This window comes from Hemicordylus capensis, chromosome 4 (genome assembly GCF_027244095.1).
Source record: "Hemicordylus capensis ecotype Gifberg chromosome 4, rHemCap1.1.pri, whole genome shotgun sequence".
Lineage (NCBI taxonomy): Eukaryota > Metazoa > Chordata > Lepidosauria > Squamata > Cordylidae > Hemicordylus > Hemicordylus capensis.
Genome location: NC_069660.1, coordinates 4254310 through 4278135, shown reverse-complemented (window position 1 = coordinate 4278135; position 23826 = coordinate 4254310). Strand labels below are relative to the sequence as shown.

General features: G+C 43.4%; 1 protein-coding gene across 1 annotated transcript in view; it reads left to right on the top strand.

Moving 5' to 3' along the window:
• The window catches only part of ASXL1 (ASXL transcriptional regulator 1), a 61179-nt gene that overhangs the window by 21604 nt on the left and 15749 nt on the right, over positions 1-23826 (top strand). Inside the window, exons 2-5 of the mRNA XM_053245835.1 lie at positions 9041-9123; positions 20027-20135; positions 20587-20707; positions 20784-20881. Coding sequence (XP_053101810.1) covers positions 9041-9123; positions 20027-20135; positions 20587-20707; positions 20784-20881 — 411 coding nt within the window. The remainder of the gene's footprint in view (positions 1-9040; positions 9124-20026; positions 20136-20586; positions 20708-20783; positions 20882-23826) is intronic.

Here is a 23826-nt window from a genome sequence, read left to right as displayed (position 1 = left end):
GACCAAGCCACAGAAACTGCTTTGGTCGCCCTGTGGGATGACCTATACAGAGAGAGACAGACAGAAAGTGCAGCACTGAGCAGATTTTGATACCATTGACCATTGGGTCCTTCTAGATAGGCTGGCCTAGTTGGGTGTGGGAGGCACTGCTTGGAGGTGGTTCCATTCTTACCTCGAGGCCCCGTTTCTAAAAGGTGGTGCTGGGAAATTACTGCTCAACTCCTTAGCAGTTGTGCTTTGGGGTTCTGCAGGGTTCCATTCTTTCCCCTATGCTGTTTAACATCTACATGAAACCACTAGGGGAGATAATCTAAAGATTTGGCCTGATGTGTCATCAGTATGTGCTTGACACTCAGTTGTATCTCTCTTTCATCAGACGCAGGTGAGGCAGTGACTGTCTTGAATCAGTGCTTGGATGCAGTAATGGACTAGATGAGGGTGAACAAGTTGAGACTCAATCCGGACAAGACAGAAGTCCTATTGGTCGGTGGTTCCTCTGCCCGGGTGAATGATGTTCAGCCTCTTCTAGATGGGGTTGCACTTCGCTTGAAGAACCAGATTCGCAGTCTGGGGGTGCTCTTTTATCAGCTTTGGCTGATAAGCCAACTGCAACCATACTTGGATAGCGATAGCTTGGCCACAGTTACTCATGCTCTGGTAACCCATCGCTTAGATTACTGCAATGCATTGTACATGAGGCTGCCTTTGAATACAGTCTGGAAACTGCAGTTGGTACAAAATAGAGCTGTAAGATTATTAACTGGGACTTGGCATTTTGTTCATATCTCGCCAGTGCTTCGTCAGCTGCACTGGCTCTCAGTCCGTTTCTGGGCCCAATTCAAAGTGCTGGTTTTAACTTTTAAAGCCCTAAATGGCTTGGGACCAGGTTATCTGAGATTGCCCCATATGCCTTGCCCCATATGACCGGACTTGAACTTTAAGATCTTTGGCGGCCCTCCTCCGAGTGCCACTGCCAAACTAGGTGAGGTGGGTGGCTACTACGGACAGGGCCTTTTCCGTTTATGGGCCTTTTCACCCTGTTTATGGAATATCCACCCCAGTGAGGTTCATCTGGCTTCATCACTTTGTTCATTTAGATGCCAGCTAAAGACCTTCCTGTCCACTCAGGCCTTTTAAATTTGATTTTAAAACTGATTTTTAAAAAAATTAATCATTTTGTACTGTGTGTGTTTATTTGGTGTGTTATGATTTCATGTTTTATGTGTTTTTATTTGATGTATTAATGCTGTTTTGTGAGCAGCCCATGAAACAATTTGTTATCTGGCGGCTAAAAAAGTATTGTTGTTATTTATTATCATCATCATCATCTTCATGACAGATTCCATGCTGAGATGCCTGTCTGCACTTTATGCAGAGATGCTAATCTTTGCAGATCAGGTGCTTTGCATAGACACCTGCCATACTCTGCCGCTCTTTTAACCTTTCTCTCATGCCCGCAGTGTGTGAAGAGCTGCCAGGTGACCTGGAACACAGACTCTTCCTTGTTCTCTTGCCCCTAGAGCCACTAAGAATATGGAGGCCTAATAGAGGATATCTAGGTCTACGTGTGGGTCTCAAAATCCCTGTGTTCATTTTGCCCAATTATGGTGGCCCTTGTATGACAATATAGCAGCTCTCTTCTTGAAGAAAGCTCAGTGTCCCTCTGTGAGTGAACTTGCTTGTGAGGGGACTAGTTTTGTCATGGCCAACTCTTGTCTGAAGGCTCACTTGTGTGCGTGGAATGTACAAGTGCCAGCATTATTACCTTTCTATTTTTGGCTTGTTGCTGGCTCAACCTCAAGTTGGATTATCTACTTAGAGAGTCATAGTCTTTCTGCTTGCACCTGGTTTGTGTGTTGCTTCTCAGGCTGACTGAAAATCCATTCAAAACAGATCTTTATTTAAGTCTGAGCTTTGCTCATCTCTCTCTGTGTTTTCTGAAATGTTGCATTCTCAGTGGTGTTTCTGGATGCCCTGGGTCTCTCGTGCATTCTAACTCCAGATGTTCTAAGGAAAGAATTTTAAATGCATGTAATTCGAATGATCCCTGACACATGCTAAGGTCAGACTGCTAATCTTGATAAAGAGCTAGCCAGAGAAGCTGCAGCCCAGGATTTTAAGGTGTCTGGGTCAGCAAATTGGAAGTGTTTTCAGGCAGTATCTCCAGTTCTTTGCTAGGTGTTGAAGTTGTTTCCCCTGGGCATTGTTTCATCAAATGCTTCAAAAAGATTTTTGTGGAAATAAAATTGCCCTGATAAGTTAGTAAGAGAGCTGGTGCAAATTGATATAGCATCTGATATGAAATCCTGTAGAATATTCACTTTTACATGCTTTGTTAAAAATGACTTCTGTCCTCAGAGTTGGCTGGTGCTCTTTTCCTTGGTAGTGTTCTGCCCTTTCAGATGGAAAGTGTGTGCTCATTTTTTTAACTTTAGGGACAAACCACAAAGTCCTCCTATTGAGCATTCACTTTCAGTGGGTCATCCATGTGAGCCCTGCAGACTGCTTTCTGTGCTTTTTATGGCTGTTGACTGCATCCAGCACCCAGAGATCTTTTTCACATATTCACAGGCATGTTGTACAGTACCTGTGATATTGCTTAAAGTAGGAATCATTGCAGAGGATGAGGTGCAACATATTGCTGTCTGCAGAAAAGTGTCCCTTAGGAACAGGCTTTCTGTGTCATGACACTGATGTGTGGCATGTTTTGTTTTCTGGAGCATTACATGCTGTTAAGATTGGGGAAGCTCAGTTACACACAAACTTCTGTTACTTTCTGATTCATGTGATCCTTTGGTATGGGGCTGCTTGCTAAATTTAGTTGAGTTTTTGTTTTAAATGAGATTTGTGAAAGGTGTCTAAATGCCTTTGTCGCGGGAACAAACTACAGTTTCATCATGGCTGAACCCTTGCCATGGTGTCTCTTTTTTTTTTTTTTTTAAGCAAGGGAGACTAGCTCTTTCTGAAAAGGATCCTCCTGGGCCCACTCTTTATCCCTAAGGGGACTGGGTCATTTAAGAGTGTGTTAGCAGTTTGCCTTGGCACACAATTAGAATGGCTTGCTCTAGTGCTGTGCAGCTTAACACCTTTTTTTTTTTTAAGATCTCTTATTTAGATTCCCTGGGAGCTTCCATTACAGTTAGCTGTAGACCTCACAATTTCCAGTTTCCTTGTCTCTTGCCAGGCCAAATTCACAGTTCTTGGTATATCATTTTCTTAGCATGTACTGTATCTCACTGGGGATATAATTTGCTTTTCCTGGGAAGTGCAGGCAAATTCTTAGCTGTAGTGTGACAGCAGATGTGATGTTCAGAATGAGCTTTTCTTTTGTTCTTGCCCAGGTAGGTGGCTGGTGGCTAGGGACCGCAGCCACTGCTCCTTGGCACAGTGGAGCAACTTGATCTTAAATGAGTCTCTGTCTCTCGCATATACACACATGTGACATGTAGTATTTCCAACTTGTGCTCCCATTAGTGAGACTGAAAGCTGTGATATTGAGAGTGCTGAAATGAGGATTTTAGGTACACCACGTGGAACTTGTTAGGAGAATATGTGCAGTTGCCCGTGGGGTCGGGGGGAGATGTGTGAGCAATATATTTTTCTTAGGAAAAGAGTAGTCATGTAGCATAAGAATGGGGTATCCACCTCTCAGCACTTACTGGTACCTGCCTTCTTAAAAACAGATGCTAAGAAATGCTAGAGGTGGCAGTCGTAGCATTGCCTTGTCCCAAGAAATGTTTTGTTCTTGCCGGGATGTTTTACAGTTTGACTCCTTAACTTACTGAAATTGAAGGGCTTATAGCCTTTAAAACCAGAACTTGATTGCGCTTATTGTTCTTTATTAAAACCTGTTTGAGGCTCTTCCTTTCATTGTGTCTTGTAGCTATGAATTGCTCAGTTTTCAGTAAGCAAGATGTATGTTTAAATATTTCAATGCCAAGTTCCTCCCTGTTGTAATATTATGACAGAAACTCTTGGCCTGCCTCCTCTGTCCTGTTGTTTTGTATACATTCAGGTCAGTTCTTAGAATGTGGTTCCAGTGATTTGTGTGTGGGGTGGGGTGTTTGCACGGACCTTCACATCTCTAGTGCTGACATACTTGTCTGTGCTAGTTCTGAAGAAGGAGGGAGGGAGAGCAGAGGGTGGTGGGGAAGTATGGAAGTATTCCAGCCATTTTGTGGCAAAGATTAACACAGAGGTCTTGCAGGAATTTTCTGTAATAGTAGACTGTCATAAACCTTTCAGAATCCCCCCTCTCCATCATGTGTGCAAGGCTGGAGGGTCAGACTTAGTCATTTGTATTTTTCTCCCCTTGCTAATAAAGGTTGCAGATTCCAATTTTTATTTGTTCTGTGTGGAAACTTGCTTATTGCCAGTCTTCAGGGATTTGGAGTGTGTCTTAATTTGAAGTTCTGGAGAGAATTGAATATAGCGTTCTATATAAGCATTAGCAGAGGTATCTCTGCTTTATCACAGTAAGCATTTTTAAGTTTTTAAAAACAAATGTCGCTGCCCATCCTACTCAAAGAATGTGAATATTGGGGGACTAGGAGCATCCCTTTAGGCTGGCCTTCCGTGTGTGTGGGGGGGGGTGTCGGGGGGAGGGGAAGGGGTGAGTGTGTATGTGTTTATATTATTTTATATTTATATATTTTTATATTATATATAAATATATATTTATATATTTGGCAGCCAGGTTGGTCTCTGGGTCATCTCGGGGAGACCATATTACTCCTGTGTTGAAAGAGCTACACTGGCTGCCAGTAAGTTTCTGGCCAAAATAACAAGGTGCTGGTTATTACCTATACAGCCCTAAAGAACTTAGGCCCTGGGTATTTAAGAGAACGTGTTCTATGCCATGAACCCCACTGCTTGTTGAGATAATCTGGAGAGGTTCATCTACGGTTGCCACTGCCTCCTCTGGTGGCTACTCGGAGATGGGCCTTCTCTTTTGCTTTCCCTGGGCTTTGGAATGTGCTCCCTGTTGAAATAAGAGTCTACCCATCTCTGGCACCTTTTAAAAAGGCACTGAGGACATATTTGTTCACCCAGGCTTTTGATTAGATTTACAGTTTTTAATACCTTTAATGTTAATGATTTTAATGTTTAAATGCTTTTAATTGTAAACTGCCCAGAGACACAAGTTTTGGGTGATATAGAACTATGTTATGTTAAATAAATAAATAAATATTACATTCTTTCTGCAAAACTGGTGTTCTGAGGTTGTCATTTTACTACTTTTCTTTCTTTCTTACATGTATGTATTTATGTATGTATGTATTTATTTATTTATTAGATTTTTATACCACTCTTCCAAATGGCTCAGGGCAGCTTACAATTAAAACAAATCATTAAAACAGTAAAGAGCTAAAACAAAAATTAAAAACAATATAACAACAATTAACAATTTAAAAACATTTTAAAACAACAATTAAACAGTTGCAATAATTAAAAACCCTGAAACCAGGTTAAAATACTAAAACCAATTTAAAAACCTTGGAAAGCCAGGCCAAACAAATACATTTTAAGGGCCCTCCTGAAGGCTAATAGAGAATTCAAATTACAGATTTCTGCAGGGAGCACATTCCACAGCCCCGGAGCAGCTATAGAGAAGGCCCGCCTCTGAGTCGCCACCAGACAAGCAGGTGCTAACTGGAGACTAACCTCCTCAGATGACCTTAATGTGCAGTGGGGATCACGCAGAAGAAGGCGCTCTCTGAGGTAACTCGGGTCTAAGCTGTTCAGGGCTTTAAAGGTAATAACCAGCACTTTGTTATTTGCCCGGAAACATATCGGCAGCCAGTGCAATTGTTTCAAAACAGGCGTAATACAGGTGAAACTCGGAAAATTAGAATATCGTGCAAAAGTCCATTAATTTCAGTAATGCAAATTAAAAGGTGAAACTGATATATGAGACAGACGCATTACATGCAAAGCGAGATAAGTCAAACCTTAATTTGTTATAATTGTGATGATCATGGTGTACAGCTCATGAAAACCCCAAATCCACAATCTCAGAAAATTAGAATATTACATGGAACCAAGAAGACAAGGATTGAAGAATAGAACAATATCGGACCTCTGAAAAGTGTAAGTATGCATATGTATTCAGTACTTGGTTTGGGCCCCTTTTGCAGCAATTACTGCCTCAATGCAGCGTGGCATGGATGCTATCAGCCTGTGGCACTGATGAGGTATTATGGAAGACCAGGATGCTTCATTAGCGGCCTTCAGCAATTCTGCATTGTTTGGTCTCATGTCTCTCATCCTTCTCTTGGCAATGCCCCATAGATTCTCTATGGGGTCAGGTCAGGCGAGTTTGCTGGCCAGTCAAGCACAGTACACTGTATACTTTTCAGTAGTCCGATATTGTTCTATTCTTCAATCCTTGTCTTCTTGGTTCCATGTAATATTCTAATTTTCTGAGATTGTGGATTTGGGGTTTTCATGAGCTGTACGCCATGATCATCACAATTATAACAAATTAAGGCTTGACTTAGCTCGCTTTGCATGTAATGCGTCTGTCTCATATATCAGTTTCACCTTTTAATTTGCATTACTGAAATTAATGGACTTTTGCACGATATTCTAATTTTCCGAGTTTCACCTGTATGGTCTCTCCGGTTTACCCCAAAGACCAATCTGGCTGCCGCATTCTGAATTGAAGTTTTTGAACTACGTACAAAGGCAGCCCCACGTAGAGCGCATTGCAATAGTCAAGCCGGGAGGTTACCAGCTGATGCACCACTGTTTTGAGGTCATCCTCTTCAAGGAATGGGCGCAGCTGTCGAATCAGCCAAAGCTGATAGAAAGCACTCCTGGTCATGGCCTCCACCTGAGAAACCAGGGTGAGGCCTGGGTCCAGGAGTACTCCCAAGCTGTGCACCTGCTCCTTCTGGGGGAGTGTAACCCCATCCAGCACAGGAAGATCTAACTCACCCCTCAGATTCTGAGCCCCCACGATGAGCACCTCCATCTTGCTTGGATTCAGCTTCAATTTGTTATCCCTCATCTAGCCATTACTGCCTGTAAGCAGGCATTTAGAGAATGAGTGCCATTTCCTGAAGAAGAAAGGGAGAAGTTGATTTGGGTGTCATCTGCATACTGATAACACCCAGCACCAAATCTCCTGATGACCTCACCCAGCGGTTTCATGTAGATAGTGAAAAGCATTGGTGACAGAATGGAGCCCTGGGGGACTCCATATAACAGCTCCTGCTTTGAGGAGTGACTGTCACCAAGCTCTACCATCTGGGATCTACCCGAGAGATAGGAACGGAACCACTGCAAAGCAGTGCCCCCTATTCCCAACTCCCCCAGGCGACCCAGAAGGATACCATGGCCAATGGCATCAAACGCTGCCGAGAGATTCAAGAGGACCAACCGAGTCACACTCCCTCTGTCAGTTCCCGGTAAAGGTCATCCATCAGGCCGATCAAGGCTGTCTCAACTCCATAGCCCGTTCTAAAGCCAGTTTGAAATGGATCTAGATAATCAGTTTCCTCCAAAACCGCCCAGAGCTGATTGGCCACCACCCTCTCAATTACCTTGCCCAACCAGGGGAGATTGGAAATTGGCCTATAACTATCCATCGCTGAGGGATCCAGGGAAGACCTCTTCTTGAGGTCTAAATATTGCCTCCTTCAAACAAGGATGCACCCTACCCTCCCTCATTTATATCCTGCTCTTCCTCCAAGGAGCCCAGAGCAGTGTACTACATACTTGAGTTTCTCCTCACAACAACCCTGTGAAGTAGGTTCGGCTGAGAGAAGTGACTGGCCCAGAGTCACGCAGCAAGTATGGCTGAATGGGGATTTGAACTCAGGTCTCACTGGTCCTAGTCTAGCACTAACCACTACACCACGCTGGCTCCTTATTTGCATAAGGGCCATATTCATATGGTGTCAGTCATTGGCAATAGTTTATTCTACAGTGTGAATAGTTTTTGATGTTCTGGAACTAATGTTCAGACTTGTCTCCAAACTAAACACAACTCTTTACTGCCTGTTGCAATTAGTTCTTTCAGTGGAAGAATTGACAGTTGTAGTGTCGTGAATAAAAATATTTAAAATATTATTTATTTTCTGGGTAAACTGCTTTGGAAACTTGTGTAGAAAAGCAGTATATAAATACTATAGTGGTGGTGTCTGAAAGATGATTTATGATGTCCAATGGCACTGCATCCCTTAATGTACAACCAGTCTGGTTGTAGGATCAGAATATATGTATCTTATGCCAGAAGGGCAAATAGCAGGCTTAATGGGGGGTGATTATGCCATGAATGAAAGCCTGATAAGCCTGTCCTACATTCTAAATTATTTATTATTTATTTTACATATTTTTATACCACCCAAAACTTACGTCTCTGGACGGTTTACAACAAAATAAAAACAATATTAAAACATTAGTTAAAAACAAAAACAAGAAATTTAAAATGACAATTTAAAAATTTTAAAACAATATTCTAAAACAACATTAAAAACAATCAAAACAGTATCAGTTACAAGCCTGGGTGAACAGGTGCGTCTTTAAATACTTTTTATTTAAATTAAAAATTGTCAGAGATGTGGAGGCTCTTATTTCACTAGGGAGTGCATTCCAAAGCCTCGGGGCAGCAACGGAGAAGGCCCGTCCCTGAGTAGCCACCAGACAAGCCAGTGGCAAATGTAGACGGACCTCTCCTGATGATCTCAGTGGGCGATGAGGTTCATAACGAAGAAGATTTTCTCTTAAATACCCAGGACCCAAGCTGTTTAGGGCTTTATAGGTTATAACTAACACCTTGTATTTTGCCCGGAAACATATTGGCAGCCAGTGTAACTCCTTCAATACAGGAGTAATATGGTCTCTCCTGGATGCCCCAGAGACCAGCCTAAATAGCCATGGGTGTGCACTATTGTGACCTCAAGTCCTTATCTTGTAGTTAGGCTGAAGGGTTCATGTGCTGCTGAGTTCTTGCCTTGTAATTTTGATTGGATTTCCTAGCCATGGGTGCCTAGGATATTTCCATATTTAACTTAGGATGTTTCTATATTTTCAGGTGTTGGAAAATTATTCTGATGGACCTATGACTCCAAAACAGATTCTGCAGATCATAGAATCTGAAGGCTTAAAGGAAATGAGGTTGGTATTGATCTTCCTGTTTATGTCAGTGTGAAATGAAATTGATGCCTTTCGTTTTCTCAGACACACCTCTTGCTTTTAAAATTTGCTTTTGGTTTCAAAATATAGCATGTATGTTCCTTTGGGCCTGAAGTGAAGGATTTGCTGGATCTCTTGGGAAGAGACGAGGGCCCTTTATTATTTACTAGTATCTTTCAGCCCGTTAAATTAACGGGCGCTAGTAGCCTTCTCCGCCCTCCCCCGCCGCCTCCTCCCACCCGGGCCCACCCCCTCCTCTGGCCGGGGCTGGCGCCATCCGGGGCCGCTGCCACCTCGCCCAGCTTCCCCCGCCACCTCCTCGCTTTGCCCGGCCGTCCGGTGTCGGCGGCGGCCGCTTCTCCTCGGCCTGCCGCTGCTCCTCCCCCCGCCCGGCCTTGGCCGCTTCTCCTCGGCCCGCTGCTTTTCCGCCACCCGGCCAACATGGCGGCCGGCGCCTGCGTCCGTGTCTCCCTCGCCGTGTTCTGTGCACGCGCACCACACATGCGCAGAACACCCGAAAAAGACACGGACGCAGACACCAAGCATCTTATTATATAGGATTTGATTTGATTTGATTTGTATACCTTCGGTTAAAGTCACTCTGCTCTACCTTGCTGGACCATGCCTTTTTCATGGATAAGGCTACTATGTGTGCCCATGCATGTCTGAGGGAGTTCAAAATAGTGTTGCTGTGTTTGGTCCCATGCAATGTGAATGCTGAGTTTACATAAACATTTTGTTTTTAGCATAGCAATTAAAAGTGTAAGTGTTCTTGTCATAAGTACAGGTGGCCCTCGTTATTTACAGGGGTTCCGTTCCTGCCAATTTCTGCAGATACTGAAACCATGAATAAAGAAACCTTAACGCTATGGAAATTGGGGGGGTTAGGTTTCTTGAGCTTAAAACAAATGCTTAAAAAGCAGGGAGAGGTAGAAATAACGGTAGAAAAACATAGTACCTTGCTCTCCATATCTTCAGGAATGCCCCCCAAATCCTCTTATTTTTCATTTAAAATCTTTTTTAAACAAAAAAGAAAGACAAAATGGCTCTGTTCTTCAAAATGGCAGCTGGAAATGACATCCTGAGTGGTTATTTCTGGCCACTCAGGAACTCTGGCTATGCAAAAATTGCCTATATTACATGCAGCAGATAAAGAAACTGGGTCTCTAAGACCCATCTGTAGATACTTGAAACCACAATCCGCAAAACCACAGATAATGAGGGTCTCCTGTAGATGCTTTTGGCAAGGGTAAATGCATTGTTTAAAACAGATGAAATTACTGATATCACATTGTGGGTATTTAATTCCCTGTTTTAAATAATGACAGAATTCCTGTACTTGGGTAGTATGTTCTGTCCAGAGGAGAGATTCATGGACTGTATGACTACTATTCCCTTTCACTCTGTGAGGTTTTCCCCAAGGTAGCATGGGATAGCCTCATTTCTTCCACCCTTCCCTGCATGAAATGTTATCAAGGAAGGGATACAAATAAGGAACAGATTAGAGCATCTACATTCATTTGTGTGAATGCTACTGTAGCGTTCAGGCAATATTCTGTACAGTACTATATATGTAGTATGTATTTAACTCTGATGGGCAGCCCTTTCCCTTTCCCCAGGCATCCAACATAAAGTAAAAGATTACGTCCCCTTCCTGGAGTTCTACCGTGGAGAATTTCAAGGGGGGAGAGGGTCACCCATTTTGTACCATGCAGTTGTACTTCCCTCGAGGCATATGTAAAAAACTAGAGGGAATGAGTGAGGACTCCTCTTGTACTCTGCGCCATGCTTTGGAGAAAGTCAGAAGCAGCATGATTCTCTTGCTGTGTCTGACCTTCCAGTGTCTATTGCAACATCACTGTTGATTCAAGCCAGTCACAAGGGAAGATCAGAACCATTAAAAGTAACATGCACTACCTGACTTCCTCCAAAGTTAGTGCAAAGGGAGCAGGCTGATTTCAGTGGTGACAAAAAGACCACACACAAAAACCCAACCCCCTCCAAAAAAAAAACCCAACTACCACCCAACCACCACCAAATCAAGCCATAATTTGTGACTCTTTGGAGCTTCAGAGTCTTGAGAGGTGGATATTTACTTAGGCGGATATTACTTAGACAATCGTGCTTATTTTCAGACTAAGATAAATGTCTCATTTAAGAGCTTTATGACAAAACGAGGGATTTTGAACATGCATAGAGAAAGGAACAGGATTGTGCCCCTGATCTGTATGTGTTCAATTACAAACCAAATGTGTGTACAGTATATGTGTGCAATTGGGGACCCTTTGAAAAGCAAGGACCGTGATCACATGCACAGACTCTATGTAGCTGCAGTTTGTACTCAGGGTCAGTTCCAACAGTTCACCTGTGTAGGTGGGGGGTTGGGGTCTCCTAGTTCTCCAGATGTAGAGAATGCACTGATTACTACATCTTGTAGATGGCTAAAGTATCTGTGTGATAACTGCAGAGTTTTAAAGCTAACATGGTAACATTCTCTTGCTTTGTTTTGTACTGGAGACTACTGTTATCTGCTGGTGAAGGAGGTTGCTCACTGTGGGTTATCCCTCCCACTTGTTCCAGAAGGCAGGAAATATGTAAATGAAGAACCCTTAGTTGGCCTGAAAGGGGCGGTTCCTTCCAGTCTTATTTCCTGCCTTCACTCCTGTAGGTTTCAGCTTGCCTGTAGCTCACTCTTCCTTTTCTGTACTTCTTTTTCCTTTTATTGTATTTTATTGTCTCATCTCATCTCTGTTTCATTTCTTATCTTCTCTAAATTCTCTGTAAAACCTTGGGAGTGGGGGAGATTTAGTTATTCCTCTCAGCCTTACTAGTTTCACCTTCTATCTATTCCCTTCTGTATTCTCCTTTTGGCCATATGGTAGGGGAACCAAAGAAGACTCCAGTACGTGCTGGCCTTTTGGGCTCAACATGTATGGAGGAATTGATGCCTGTCCCACCACTTGCCACCACGTGTGGAGGAATAGCTGCCTATCCAACTGCTTTGCCACCATGTGTGGAGGATCTGCCCTGCTGTGCTACCATGAGACATGGATCTCCCTGACAATTACTAGTTTAACCACTGCCACCAAGTAGACTTTTGTGCTTTAGGCTGAGTTTACCACAATAGCCTTTCAAACTTCTGTTGCAAAAACAAACTTTGGTAGAGTGGTAAGGCCTATAGGCGTGGGGTGGAGTAAACAGAAACTACATTTTTTCTTTGAAAGATAAACAAATAATTTTACTTTGCCAATTGTTCATTTTAAATCAAAAGTTGCTTCAAAAGTTTAGTATAAAAAACCATTAACCAAAAGAGCATAAGTAATAAACAAAATGTGGTCAAAAATGCATTTACTTATCTGACGCTTACTGAACCCTAACAGAGTCCTTGATGAACACTGTTAGAAACTCTGGCTTGTTCTTTCTCTTGTCCTGGTCACAGTATAGGCCTGGGGTTCAGTCCAGCCTTGTTCTTCAGTGATTTCAGCTCTTGCTACAGCCACAACACTGATTCTCTCAGCCTAAGCTAGCGATCTTCAGCTTTGATTGGTCTCAGTTTCTCCATTTGTACTGAACTCAGTTCCTTCAGCTTTCCAACATCTACTTCTTGTCCTTCTGACTCCTATTGACTCTGATTCACCAACTTCAGCTCTTTTAACTGCAGACTCTGACTTCATCTTCCACTTCAACTCTGACTGGTATCTTCAGAGAGATTCTCTTTCTCTCTCTTTTCCAAAACTGCACTCTGTCTTTTCCAGGACTCTCTCTGTGTCTGACTTCTTCTAGGACTCTCCCTGCTAACCCTCTGAACAACCCTTCTAAATATACAAATTTTTCTCTAACAGTTTTTTAAACAATCCAGTCAGTGCAACACAAAGTTCCCTCCATTTCCCTCCTCTTTGCTCCTTCTGTGCTGCTGCCTTCTTCTTCCTTTCTGCCTACTCCCCTCTGCCTTGCCTCTTTCCTTCTTTTCTGCTGCATGGAAAGGGCTGGCAGGGTTCTAGTGAGCAAATCAGGGGCCATTCTCCAACTAGCATGGTTATTGGAGTTGATGGTATCCACAATGGATTCAGTATCCTGGGCCAGGATACATCTGAACCCTCTACAGTGGGTGCTTCTTCCCTATCCATCTCAGATAGCGTGCAAGACTCAGCTATGCATCAGATTATCGCAAGATCTCATTCACTCTCTTCGTTGGTGGACAATCCCAGAGAATCTATCCAAAGGAAAGCCCTTTTCCAAACCTTTCAGGACCCTGGTCACCACGGAGGTGAATCTGTTGGGCTGAGGGGCCCACTGTCTGTATCTTCACGCCCAGGGCAGGTGGTCTCCAGCAGAGGCAAAACACAGTATCAGCTGGTTGGCATTTTGGGCGGTCAGACTGGCCCTGCTGGACTTCTGTCATGCACTAGTGGGTGCGGATGTGCTCATCCAGATGGACAACATCTCCACAAAAGTGCACATCAACCGCTAGGGAGGCACACGATGGAAATCCCTGCATCGCCTCATGCCCTCAATACATCTCTGGGCGGAGACCAAACTGAATTCCATAACAGCTCATCACATCAGTCAATTATCCAGTGTACAGGTGGGCAGGCTAAGCCACAGGGGCATCAACCCTTCAGAGTGGAGTCTGCATCTGCTGGTCTTCCACTGGCTGACCCCAGAGTTGGGCCATCCCCTAATTGATCTTTTCGCCCCTCCAGAAAATATGGAACATCCCAGGTTCGTGTGTCAGTTTCTAACTTGGGGAGCAGAAGCAGTGGACACCTTCTTGATACAGTGGCCTCAGTCGCTACTCTATGCATTTCCACCTGCTCCCCTCCTAGCATGCTGTCTCAGATGTCTTTGTTGCTCTCAGGCCTCCATCATTCTAATAACGCCATTCTGGCTATGGGGGCTGTGTTTTTCCGAGATGTGAGCATGACGGTCCAAGGTTCACTTCATATCCCGGACAGATGGTATCTTTTGTCCCAGGGGGTCCATATTCCATCCAAACACGGGTTAGTTGAGGCTGACTGCTTGGAGGCTGAAAAAGAACTTTTGACAGCCTGGGGTCTCTCCAAGGATGTGGTGACCACATTTCTAGCCTCCTGTAGACCTTCTATGAACAGGATTTACCAAATCACTTGGAGGAGTTTCCTGCGTTGGGTCTTGAAAAGGGGACTACTAATGATTCCTTGCGGGATTTACTGGTCTTTCTACAACAGGGCCTATCATTGGGTTTGAAAGCCGCAACCCTGAAAAGACAGGCTGCTTGTCTTACAAATATGTTGTTTCCAGACAGGGTTGCCATGGATCTTCTTCACCTGTTGCTGTAGAAGTTCCTAAGGGGGGCAACTCACCTTTCACTTCTGATCTTTCACAGATTCCCATCCTGGGACTTGCATACTGTGCTTCATGCGTTACACCAAAAGTCCTTTTAATTTTCTGCATGAGGTACCCCTACGGGATCCTGTCCTGGAAGGTGACATTCTTGATAGCCATTACTTGGACCCAACAGGTCTCCAAATTGAGAGCCTTATCAGTGAAGCAAGGGCTTCGCATATTTTCCAAGGATGTTCTGTGACTTATTCCGGACTCTTTGTTTACTCCTAAGATCAACTCCTACTTTTTATCGGTTGCAGGACATTTACTTAACATCCTTTCCTCCTCATCCACAACACGGTAAGGAATGGGAGTGGCATAAGTTGAACACCTGCAGGGCGTTGCGAATGTGCATATCAAGAACTGCAGCGTTTTGATGCTTGGACTTTCTGTTCCTGTTCTTTCAAAGCTGCACCCTGGGCCATCCAGTGTTGGCTGCTACCATAGGACGTTGGGTCAAGTTCTACATCTCCTTGGCTTATGAATTGCAACATCTCCCTCCAGCTGCAGGGCAATGTTCCCTCTAATTTTTTTCATCTTTGCGCAGAATGAGTTTTGTTCTCGGTGGCAGTAACAAGGCAATGTGTGCACACATGCATTCAGAATGGGGCCTTCTTGATTCAACCTGAGTGGAATCTAAAATTAGCTGAGCGGGCATCAAAAACTTGCGAGTGCAGGGACACGCCTTAGAGGGAACATGGCTGCAGGGATCACTGCTCATTCTACCAGATCAGCATCCATATTGGCTGCATTCTCTTCGCCTGCATCATTTGAGGAGATTTGTAAGGCCACTACATGAAAGACGCCTTCTACATTCTCACGTCATTACAAATTGGACGTGCATGCCTCCTCTAGGGCGGCGTTTGGTAGGCAGGTCTTACACAAGATCCTTTCAGGGCAGTAGTTTTTGGTCCAGGCTTGTTCCCCCCATGAGCTGTGGTATTACCCACGATGCGTGGCCTCTTACACCAGCAGAGAATGGAACATTGGTACCCTGAAGGTTTCTTCTTGCTGGTGTTACAGAGTTCCCTCATGCCCACCTGGTCTGGGTGGGGTGGAGGGGTCTTTACTTCCTTCCCTCTTCTGTGCCCCCACTGACTGAGTTTTGCTTTCTGTATATACAGTCTGGTTCAGCTCCGCCAGACTTGTGTGGTGTTCTTGGCATGTTGCCTTATGTTCATATTGTGGTGGTTTTTGAGCTCAGGCTTTTCAATGGGCTGGAAGGAACCACTAAGGGTTCTTCATTTACATATTTCCTGCCTTCTGGAGCAAGTGGGAGGCATAACCCACAACGAGTGACCTCCATAACGCCAGCAAGAAGAAACCTTCACAGTGAGTACCAATGTTCCGTTTTAAGATATTACAAAAAAGTGTGTAATGTAATCCTGTGTTTTGCAACCTCTTCCACCGAGACAGAAATATAAATGTGAGAAATAAGTGTCAACCTAATTAGACATCTCTGGGTCAGTTCTACCTACATTTTAATCTTTTCAAGAAATTTCTTTGCAGGTCAGAGAAAGCAGTTTGATCTGTGCTTTGGAGATAAAGTTCCCAGGACTGCTTCTTCCCTGCTGCTCTTTCTTGTTTTAAGTGGATTGTCTGCCATCTGAGGCTTGAACACTCCATTTGTGTTAATTCCACTCTGTTTCCCCATTTCTTTTCATGGGCTGTTTCTCCCCACAATGTAACTAACATCGTTATGGGACCACTGCATGGCCACAGAAGGTAAATGTTTCCTGCATAAAGATGGAGCTCATCAAGACCTTATTTCAGGGATTTAAATGAATCAGTTTCCTCTGATTAGGATTTTTGCCAGCATGGTAATAGCGAAGACCATAGGTTTAAGAGTACTTAAAAATAGTGGCAAGTGGTGACTTTCCACTTCTATAAATTAATTTTACTGAGGGTTTTTTGAAGGTGTGACATCTTCATACAGATACCTCTTCAAGTTAAATTGTTCTCTAGAGAGTTCTGCTCCCCTTTACCATGCTATACATTTTCTATGTCACTTTTCTGTAAATGGGACTCAGAGGGTACATTTAACCTATAGATAGCACATTCACTAAGGCAAGGTGGTATGGAAATTATTGGGTCCTGGCATTTTGGTTAACCTTTAAAACCAAAAGAGGCTGACCTAAGTCTTCACTTCACTTCTTCCTTTTAGACTTTCTGAAATAAAAGGTCATAACCTTTTTATCACTTTAGGGCTCACTTGGGGGGAAAAGCCAATCCTCTGGTCACCTGTGATGAGTAGGAACCTCTTCCAGGTGATTAGATGATCCGTCTTTTCATCCCCTGTTACAGAGAGAAGAACTGAGATTCATATCAAGGTAGTCTTGTTGAGTTCATCTAACAAGTGTAGAGCAGTCTTGCTGAGTTCATCTAACAAGACCTTTTTCACAGCTGCACACTGAGTCAACACTTCCAACAAGCTGTCCACCATGACCCCAAGATCCCTCTCCTGTTCAGTCACTGACAGTTCAGAGCCCTTCAGTGTATAAGTGCAGTTGGGGTTTTTTGCCCCTATATGCATCACTTTACACTTGCTAACAATGAACCACATTTGCCATTTTGTTGCCCACTCCCCCAGTTTGGAGAGATCCTTTTGGAGCTCCTCACAATCTGTTTTGGATTTCACTACCTGGAAGAGTTTGTTGTCATCTGCAAATTTCATCACCTCCCTTCTTACCCAACTTTGTGATCATAAGTCCAGTTATACTATGTCAACTGGATCACCTTTATCCACATGCCTGTTGACAGTCTCAAATAACTCCAAAAGGTTGGTGAAGCAAGATTTACCTTTGCAGAAGCTATGCTGGTTCTCCCTCAGCAGGACTTGTTCTTCTATATGTTTAAGAATTTTATCCTTGAGAATGCTTTCCATCAATTTGCCTGGAACAGATCTTAAGCTAACTGGCCAGTATTTTCCCAGATCCTCCCTGGATCTCTTTTTGAAAATCAGTGTTACATCGGCTACTTTCCAGTCCTCCGGTATAGAGCCTGATTGTAGGGATAAGTTATATATATTTGCAAGGAGGCCGGCATTTTCACATTTGAGTTCTTTAAGGACTCTCAGGTGGATGCCATCTGGCCCTGTCGATTTGTTAACTTTTAGTTTTTGAAGACAGTTTAGAACATCATTTCTCATCCCCTCTGTTTGACTCAGTTCTTTAATCTCTGCCTCTGAGAAGCCCAGTTCAGGCACAGGTATACATTCAATATCCTCTGCCATGAAGACATGCAAAGAACTCATTTAGCTTCTTTGCAATCTCCATATCCTCCATAAATAATCCCTTTCACTCCCTTGTCATCTAACATCCCTTGTCATCGCCTCCCTGGCAGATTTCCTGCTTCTCATGTATTTAAAGAAGTTTTTGTTATTCCCCTTGATGCTTTTAGCTAAATGTTCCTCAAACTCTCTTTTCACCTCCCTTATTTCTCCTTGGTTTCCAGAGTTTGTGTTCCTTTCTGCTTTCCAGTTGCTGAAGGAAGTCTCCTTCCCCTTGACTTTACTTGTTTGCCATGCTGGTATCTTCCCAGACTTGGTGGTGCCTTTCCTCCTTTTTGGTATACATTCTAACTTGTCTTCTAGTATTGTGGTTTTAAATCAACTCCATGCATTCTGGAGCGAAGTGACTCTCCTGACTTTCCCTTTGTTTTCTTTTCACCAAACTCATGTTAGAGAAGTTTCCTCTTCTGAAATTCAGTGGGTCTGTATTAGACTTCCTTGGTGATTTTCTCCTCGCTTGTGTGCTGAATTTGATCACATTATGGCCAGTGTTTCTTAAAGGTTCTGTGACACTGACATCTCGCGCCGTGTTCTGGTCACTGCTCAGGATTAAGTCCAAGGTCGTCTTCTCTCTGGTTGGTTCCATGACCAACTGTTCTGGGGCACAGTCATTCAGTGTATTTGGAAATTTGGCCTCTTTGTCATTACATTTGGCCTCTTTGTCAAATTCATGGAATGTGAATTTACCCAATCTATGCATGGGTAATTTTGGAAGGGCGGTATACAAATCAAATCAAATAAATAATTGAAGTCACCAATAATTATAGCTCTGTCTCTCTTTGAAGCCTCCCTGATTTCCTTCTGCAACTCCCAGTCACTGTCAGCATTTTGATCTGGAGAGTGATGGCATGTCACTAGTAGCACATTTCCCTTCCGGCTGTGTATTGTCACCCACAGAGTTTCTGTGGAGAACTACTAGGTTTTCCTAGATCATCTCGGGTTTTCTAGCTTGTTAGATTCTATCCATTCTTTTAAAAAAATAAAATAAAACATACAGTGCTACTCTTTACATAAAAAAACCAAGCACTGTATATTATTTTTTAATTTATTAAAAATCAGATTATCTAAAAATTGCATGAAGTATGGCCTCCTCTATTGAGTTGTAAATTAACAGGTTTTAATTATCCAGTTTGCACCATTGTTTACGAAATATGTGAAAAAGTATCAGTGGGACACTTGATTTAAATTGAGGGTCCCCCCCCCACCGGTGATTTAATTTGGTCCACTGCTGGACATCTCTCTTCAGCATTCCAGCGGGGGGTGGGGGGGAGTTCCACTGCCAACTAAGAGGGCCAGTTGGGTTTTCCTCACTGTATTACCAGATACGTGAATATATTCTAGCAAATTGGATAGTATTTAATTTAATTTAATTTAATTTATTTTATTTTATATTCTATTATTTATATTTTATTTATTTACTTTATTTATTCATGAATGAATGAATGAGTATTGAAGTTTGAAACAGAGAATTGTTTCAGACCTGCTTTCTTTTTTGACGAGTTGAAACCTGTCAAAACATTTTGAGGGTTTGTTTCTAAGACTGAAATCTGACCTTAAAATAGTTTTCATTTCTGTTTTTGTGATCTTTTAGACTTAGACCATCTCTCTGGGTCTCCATTAGTTTCTGTATAAGTGTAAAATGATATGGAATAAAGGCTTGGGTTTCTCAGCATAGGTTAAGAGGTTGCATATAAGCAAAACCATGAGTGGCTTGGGTGGGTGGGGTGGAATCCAGATAACCCAATTTTATACGTGTGAGTACTGGAGAGATTCAAGCATCTCTCTCCTTTCCAAAGGTGGCCTTGGAAATGTATTGGGGAGGGAAGAGCTTAGACTGCAGCGAAGCAGCTTTTGCCTTTCAATATCAACAGTTAAAACAATATTTGAGAATCCCCATTACAAAGAGCTGTAGATGTCAGACTTCTTGGCTGGAGGATTAAAAATTGAGTGTAACTTGAGACTAAACAGTGAACCATGGCTCTTCATGAAATAAATAATTGTGACCCTGATGTGCTGAGGCTGGGGGTAGTAATTGTTCAGCGTGGGGAGGCTGATTAAGAGTGTGTGTCCTTTCAAGTAGTCTGAAAGTGTCTGGTCAATATTTCTGTGCTTACATGCACCAATGGGGTGTTGTGTTGGAGTACCAGAGCTTGCTGTAATTTTCTGTTATTTTGAGATGGGATGTGTGTGTATGAGCTCGTAGACTGAGTTTTGGATGTTCTCTCCCTTCAGTGGAACCTCTCCATTGGCCTGTCTGAATGCCATGCTTCACTCCAACTCAAGGGGCTGTGATGGACTTTTCTACAAACTTCCTGGGCGTATCAGCCTTTTCACTCTTAAGGTAAGACCAGGTTTCCCTTCCTTCAGTCCATGGACCAGGCAGCTGACTGGTAAATGTTGCGTGAGCTCAGAACCTGGTGGATGATAGTCTCGGTTCTAGGATTTTTTGCAAGCCAACCTTTGGGCTCATAAGCTCAGCATAGTGCATTTGTTTAATTTGCTATTCAGCCTACATAGCTGAAAAAGTTGGGTTTTCCTTTGTTCTGTACCAATCACAGAGTGTCAACCATTAATGCAAAAAGACCTGCCACATAGTTTGTTTCAGCGTAAAAATGGTTTTTAAACTAGCACTCCATGTTTCTGTTTATCTCAGCTGGGTAACTGAATCAAAGTTGTTGTGCTGACTAACCCAGTAATTGACTGGGCATCTGGGTTCAGTAGTATCCCTGTGAGTCTCTGGCCTTTGCCAGCTTTTGAAGAAAGACTTATCAGTGTTCTGATTGGCCCTTTAGAAAGATGCTGTGCAGTGGTCTCGGAACTTGACTGCACCAGAAGGGGAAGAGCTGGATGACGCTGCTGATGCTGAAAGCAGTGGCTCCAATGAAGCCAGCACTGTGAGTGGTGATAATGATGGTAAGTGTCTGCCTGCCCAAATTTCAATCTGCTTGTTATTCTCTTGGATGTTGATAGTGTGACTTTTCTTTTCCAGTATCTTTAGATGAAACCTCTTCAAATGCCTCTTGTTCTACTGAGCCTCAGAGCAAGTGTGTACCTGCTGTCCGAGAAAGTCACAGAGCAGCCTCACAGGTAGGATGCGAGGGCATAAGGTTTGGGAGGCCAAGGAGCACGTTGTGCTGCCACAAAAGGTGGTGATAGCCACTAGCTTAAATGGCTTCAGTTGGGACTGAGACCAGTTCATGGAGAAGCATCAACACTTTTTAGTCAAGATGGCTATATGTGATCTCCAGGTTCAGAGGTAGGTGCTGCTCCTCAGCACATTGGATGCTGAGTAGCAGCAGAGAGTGCTGTTGTCCTTGTGCCCAGCTTGTGGGCTTCCTGAAGGGATCTGGTCTGGATGGAACCTTTTTGTGTTTCCTGCAAGGTAACTGGTGTGTTCCGAAAGTAGAAGATTAGGTCTGAAGAGGTAGCAAATTCCTCCCCTTTCCTTTCGCCATTTCATTCCCCAGACTTGTTTAGCCTGTACTTAATACCACAAAGTGTTTCATAGTTCATTTTTGCCAGTAAAAGTAAAGTCAGGAGTTCTGGTAGCAGAGAAAGGGAAAGAGCCAGGCTGACCCACAGTGATGATTCTTAACTCTTGTGCTGAGTCACCTTTAATGTGGGTCATTAGGACAGAGGGCTTTCAAAAGATCTGCAGTGCAGCAGTACTGAGCAGATAGAAGTCTTTTCTGCCAGTTGACTGTGGAACTCTGCATATAACAAATCAGAGTTGGGCATGTAGACAGTTGCTTCATAGCACCACATAAGTCAGCTACTCCAGTATTTCTGAGGAAGTGCCTCTCAACTTTTCTTGAAAATCTCCAGAGGTGGCGATCTGACATCTTTTCAAATTATTATTTGAATAATTAAAAAATCAGACTGAAGTACTACCGGATTCTTTGTAGAACAGAGATTAAACCAAGAAGGCAGTATTTTGGGAAAGAGCTGCTCATCAGGTCCATTTTAAGAATTTCCAGCTGTGCATATGCTCAAACCCCCACCTATAAATGGGGGGAAATGAGCCTATAGAGTTAATACAGTTGGAGAGAGCTGTTGCTGTTCTGCAACTCCACTCCAGGGTAGATTACTCAGGAGCACACTGCCTAATTCAAATAAATTCTAATTACATTTCTGATTTTCTAGGTACAGTTTAAATATACCTATGCAGATGTGCATGGTCCCCTACCAGCCACATTGGATGGAGAGCATGGAAGTAAGAGAGGGGTTAGGAATTGACAGTCATGGGGAAGGGGACAGCCAGGAGGCAGTGGAAGTGCAGGCAAGCGGAAACTCTGATGCTAACAAAACGAACAAAATTATGTTTAAGAGGCACTACTACTGAATCTGTTGAACACGGTATTCTCTACTGCTGCAATCCAAGGACATCTCAGTGTGGGTTATGCTTCTCCACGTGGCTCAAAGGCAAGACTATGCAAATAAAGTTGAAGCCTTTAAGAGCCAGGGGTGCATAGCTCCTCGGAGTGCTTTTAGTCCTGCGTTTAGCTCCAGGCAGTTCTCTCTCAGTTTTTCTCTGATTGCTTCCTTGTTTCTTCACCTTTTCCCATTTATTCTTCTTGACTTTCTGCTTTGTTCAAAGATCTTATAAAACACTATCTTATCAAAAAAAGAAATGAAAGAAAAATAGGGGAGAGGTTAGCTTTAGTTTTACTTTCAGTCCCGTTCTCTCCCCCCCCCCCCCCCGGCCGCTTTTTCTTGTCTACTTTCTTTCCCTTTCCTGCATGGACCAGGCTAAATGCAAAGTTCACATTAGAGTCCTGAAGGGAAAACACCAGCAAGGCCTTCTAAAGGCCATTCTTGCAGCTGGTAAGCTGCCCAGGAGGTCACATGCCCCTCCTTCTGTTTCCCTCCCTGCCCTAGCAAGCCCTGGGGGGGTGGGGTCTGAAACTTCCCAACCTATGCCAGTTTAGCAGACTTTAAACCACTTGCCTACAGACATGCCACCTGGTTGGTGTTATTGGTTTGTAGGTAGGCTGGCACACTCATTTGAACATTATGACCAATTAAAAAGCGGGCTAGAAAGGGACCATCTTCTCCCTCAAGTGCTTCATCCTCTACCTTAGGGAGCTTGGCCCCTAAAAAGGCACAGAAAAAAAGTGCAAAAACACATTTTAAGAAATCTAAAAAGGGGAAGTCTAGATCTAAACAAAAGGGGAAAGAGCGTACACTCTTCTGAACTCTCGGGCCCTGACTTGCCTGACCCTAGAAGGCCCACCCCACAAGGTACCAGAAGGCTTAAGCCTCCATCTACCCCGGGACCTATTATCCCTTTGGATTTGGAGTCCATATCATCCAATGGAGGATTGCCCAGGGGACCCGCTGCTGTGCCTGACCCTGAACACACAGACTGAGAAGAAGGCGAGTGGTCTGACAGCCAAGAACCAGAAGGTTCAGAGACTTTGCATAGACTTTTCTGCTATTTGGACTTAGCTCCACTGATGAATAAATCTATACATAATCTGGGTCTTGATCCACCCATGTCTCCAGAATTTCAGCCACTAAGTAAAAGTGTGCTTGTGTTTCCTAGCTCAATGGCAAATAATATGGCCCTTCCAATTCCAAAGTTGTTTTTTTAAATGGAGGCATCAAAGGTTGAATGAAAACTTACCACTTCCAATAGAAAGAACTCAGCAATAGCTAACAAATTATTCCTCCCTCCCCCCCCAACAGATGCTCCAGTGGTGGCGATGATTTGAAATCAGTCCTCACCTGGGATGGGGAACTGCCCTAAAAGCCCCCACTGACAAACACCTGAAAGGGGCCATGAGATGCACTCATGATTTAGCCATCTGAGAGCTTCTACATCTGAGGGAGCCCCTCATGGCTTGATACAAGAACCAAACTCTGGTACTGCTTGCATGAGGCAAACACTCATAAAATTATATGAGGCACAGGCCTTTATCTCGGCTTCTACTCTTGACTCTATTCGCCTTACATTACGAGCAACAATGGCTTCAGTAGTGGTCTACTGTAATTTATGGTTGAAATGTTGGCAGGTTGACGCTGCCTCCAAA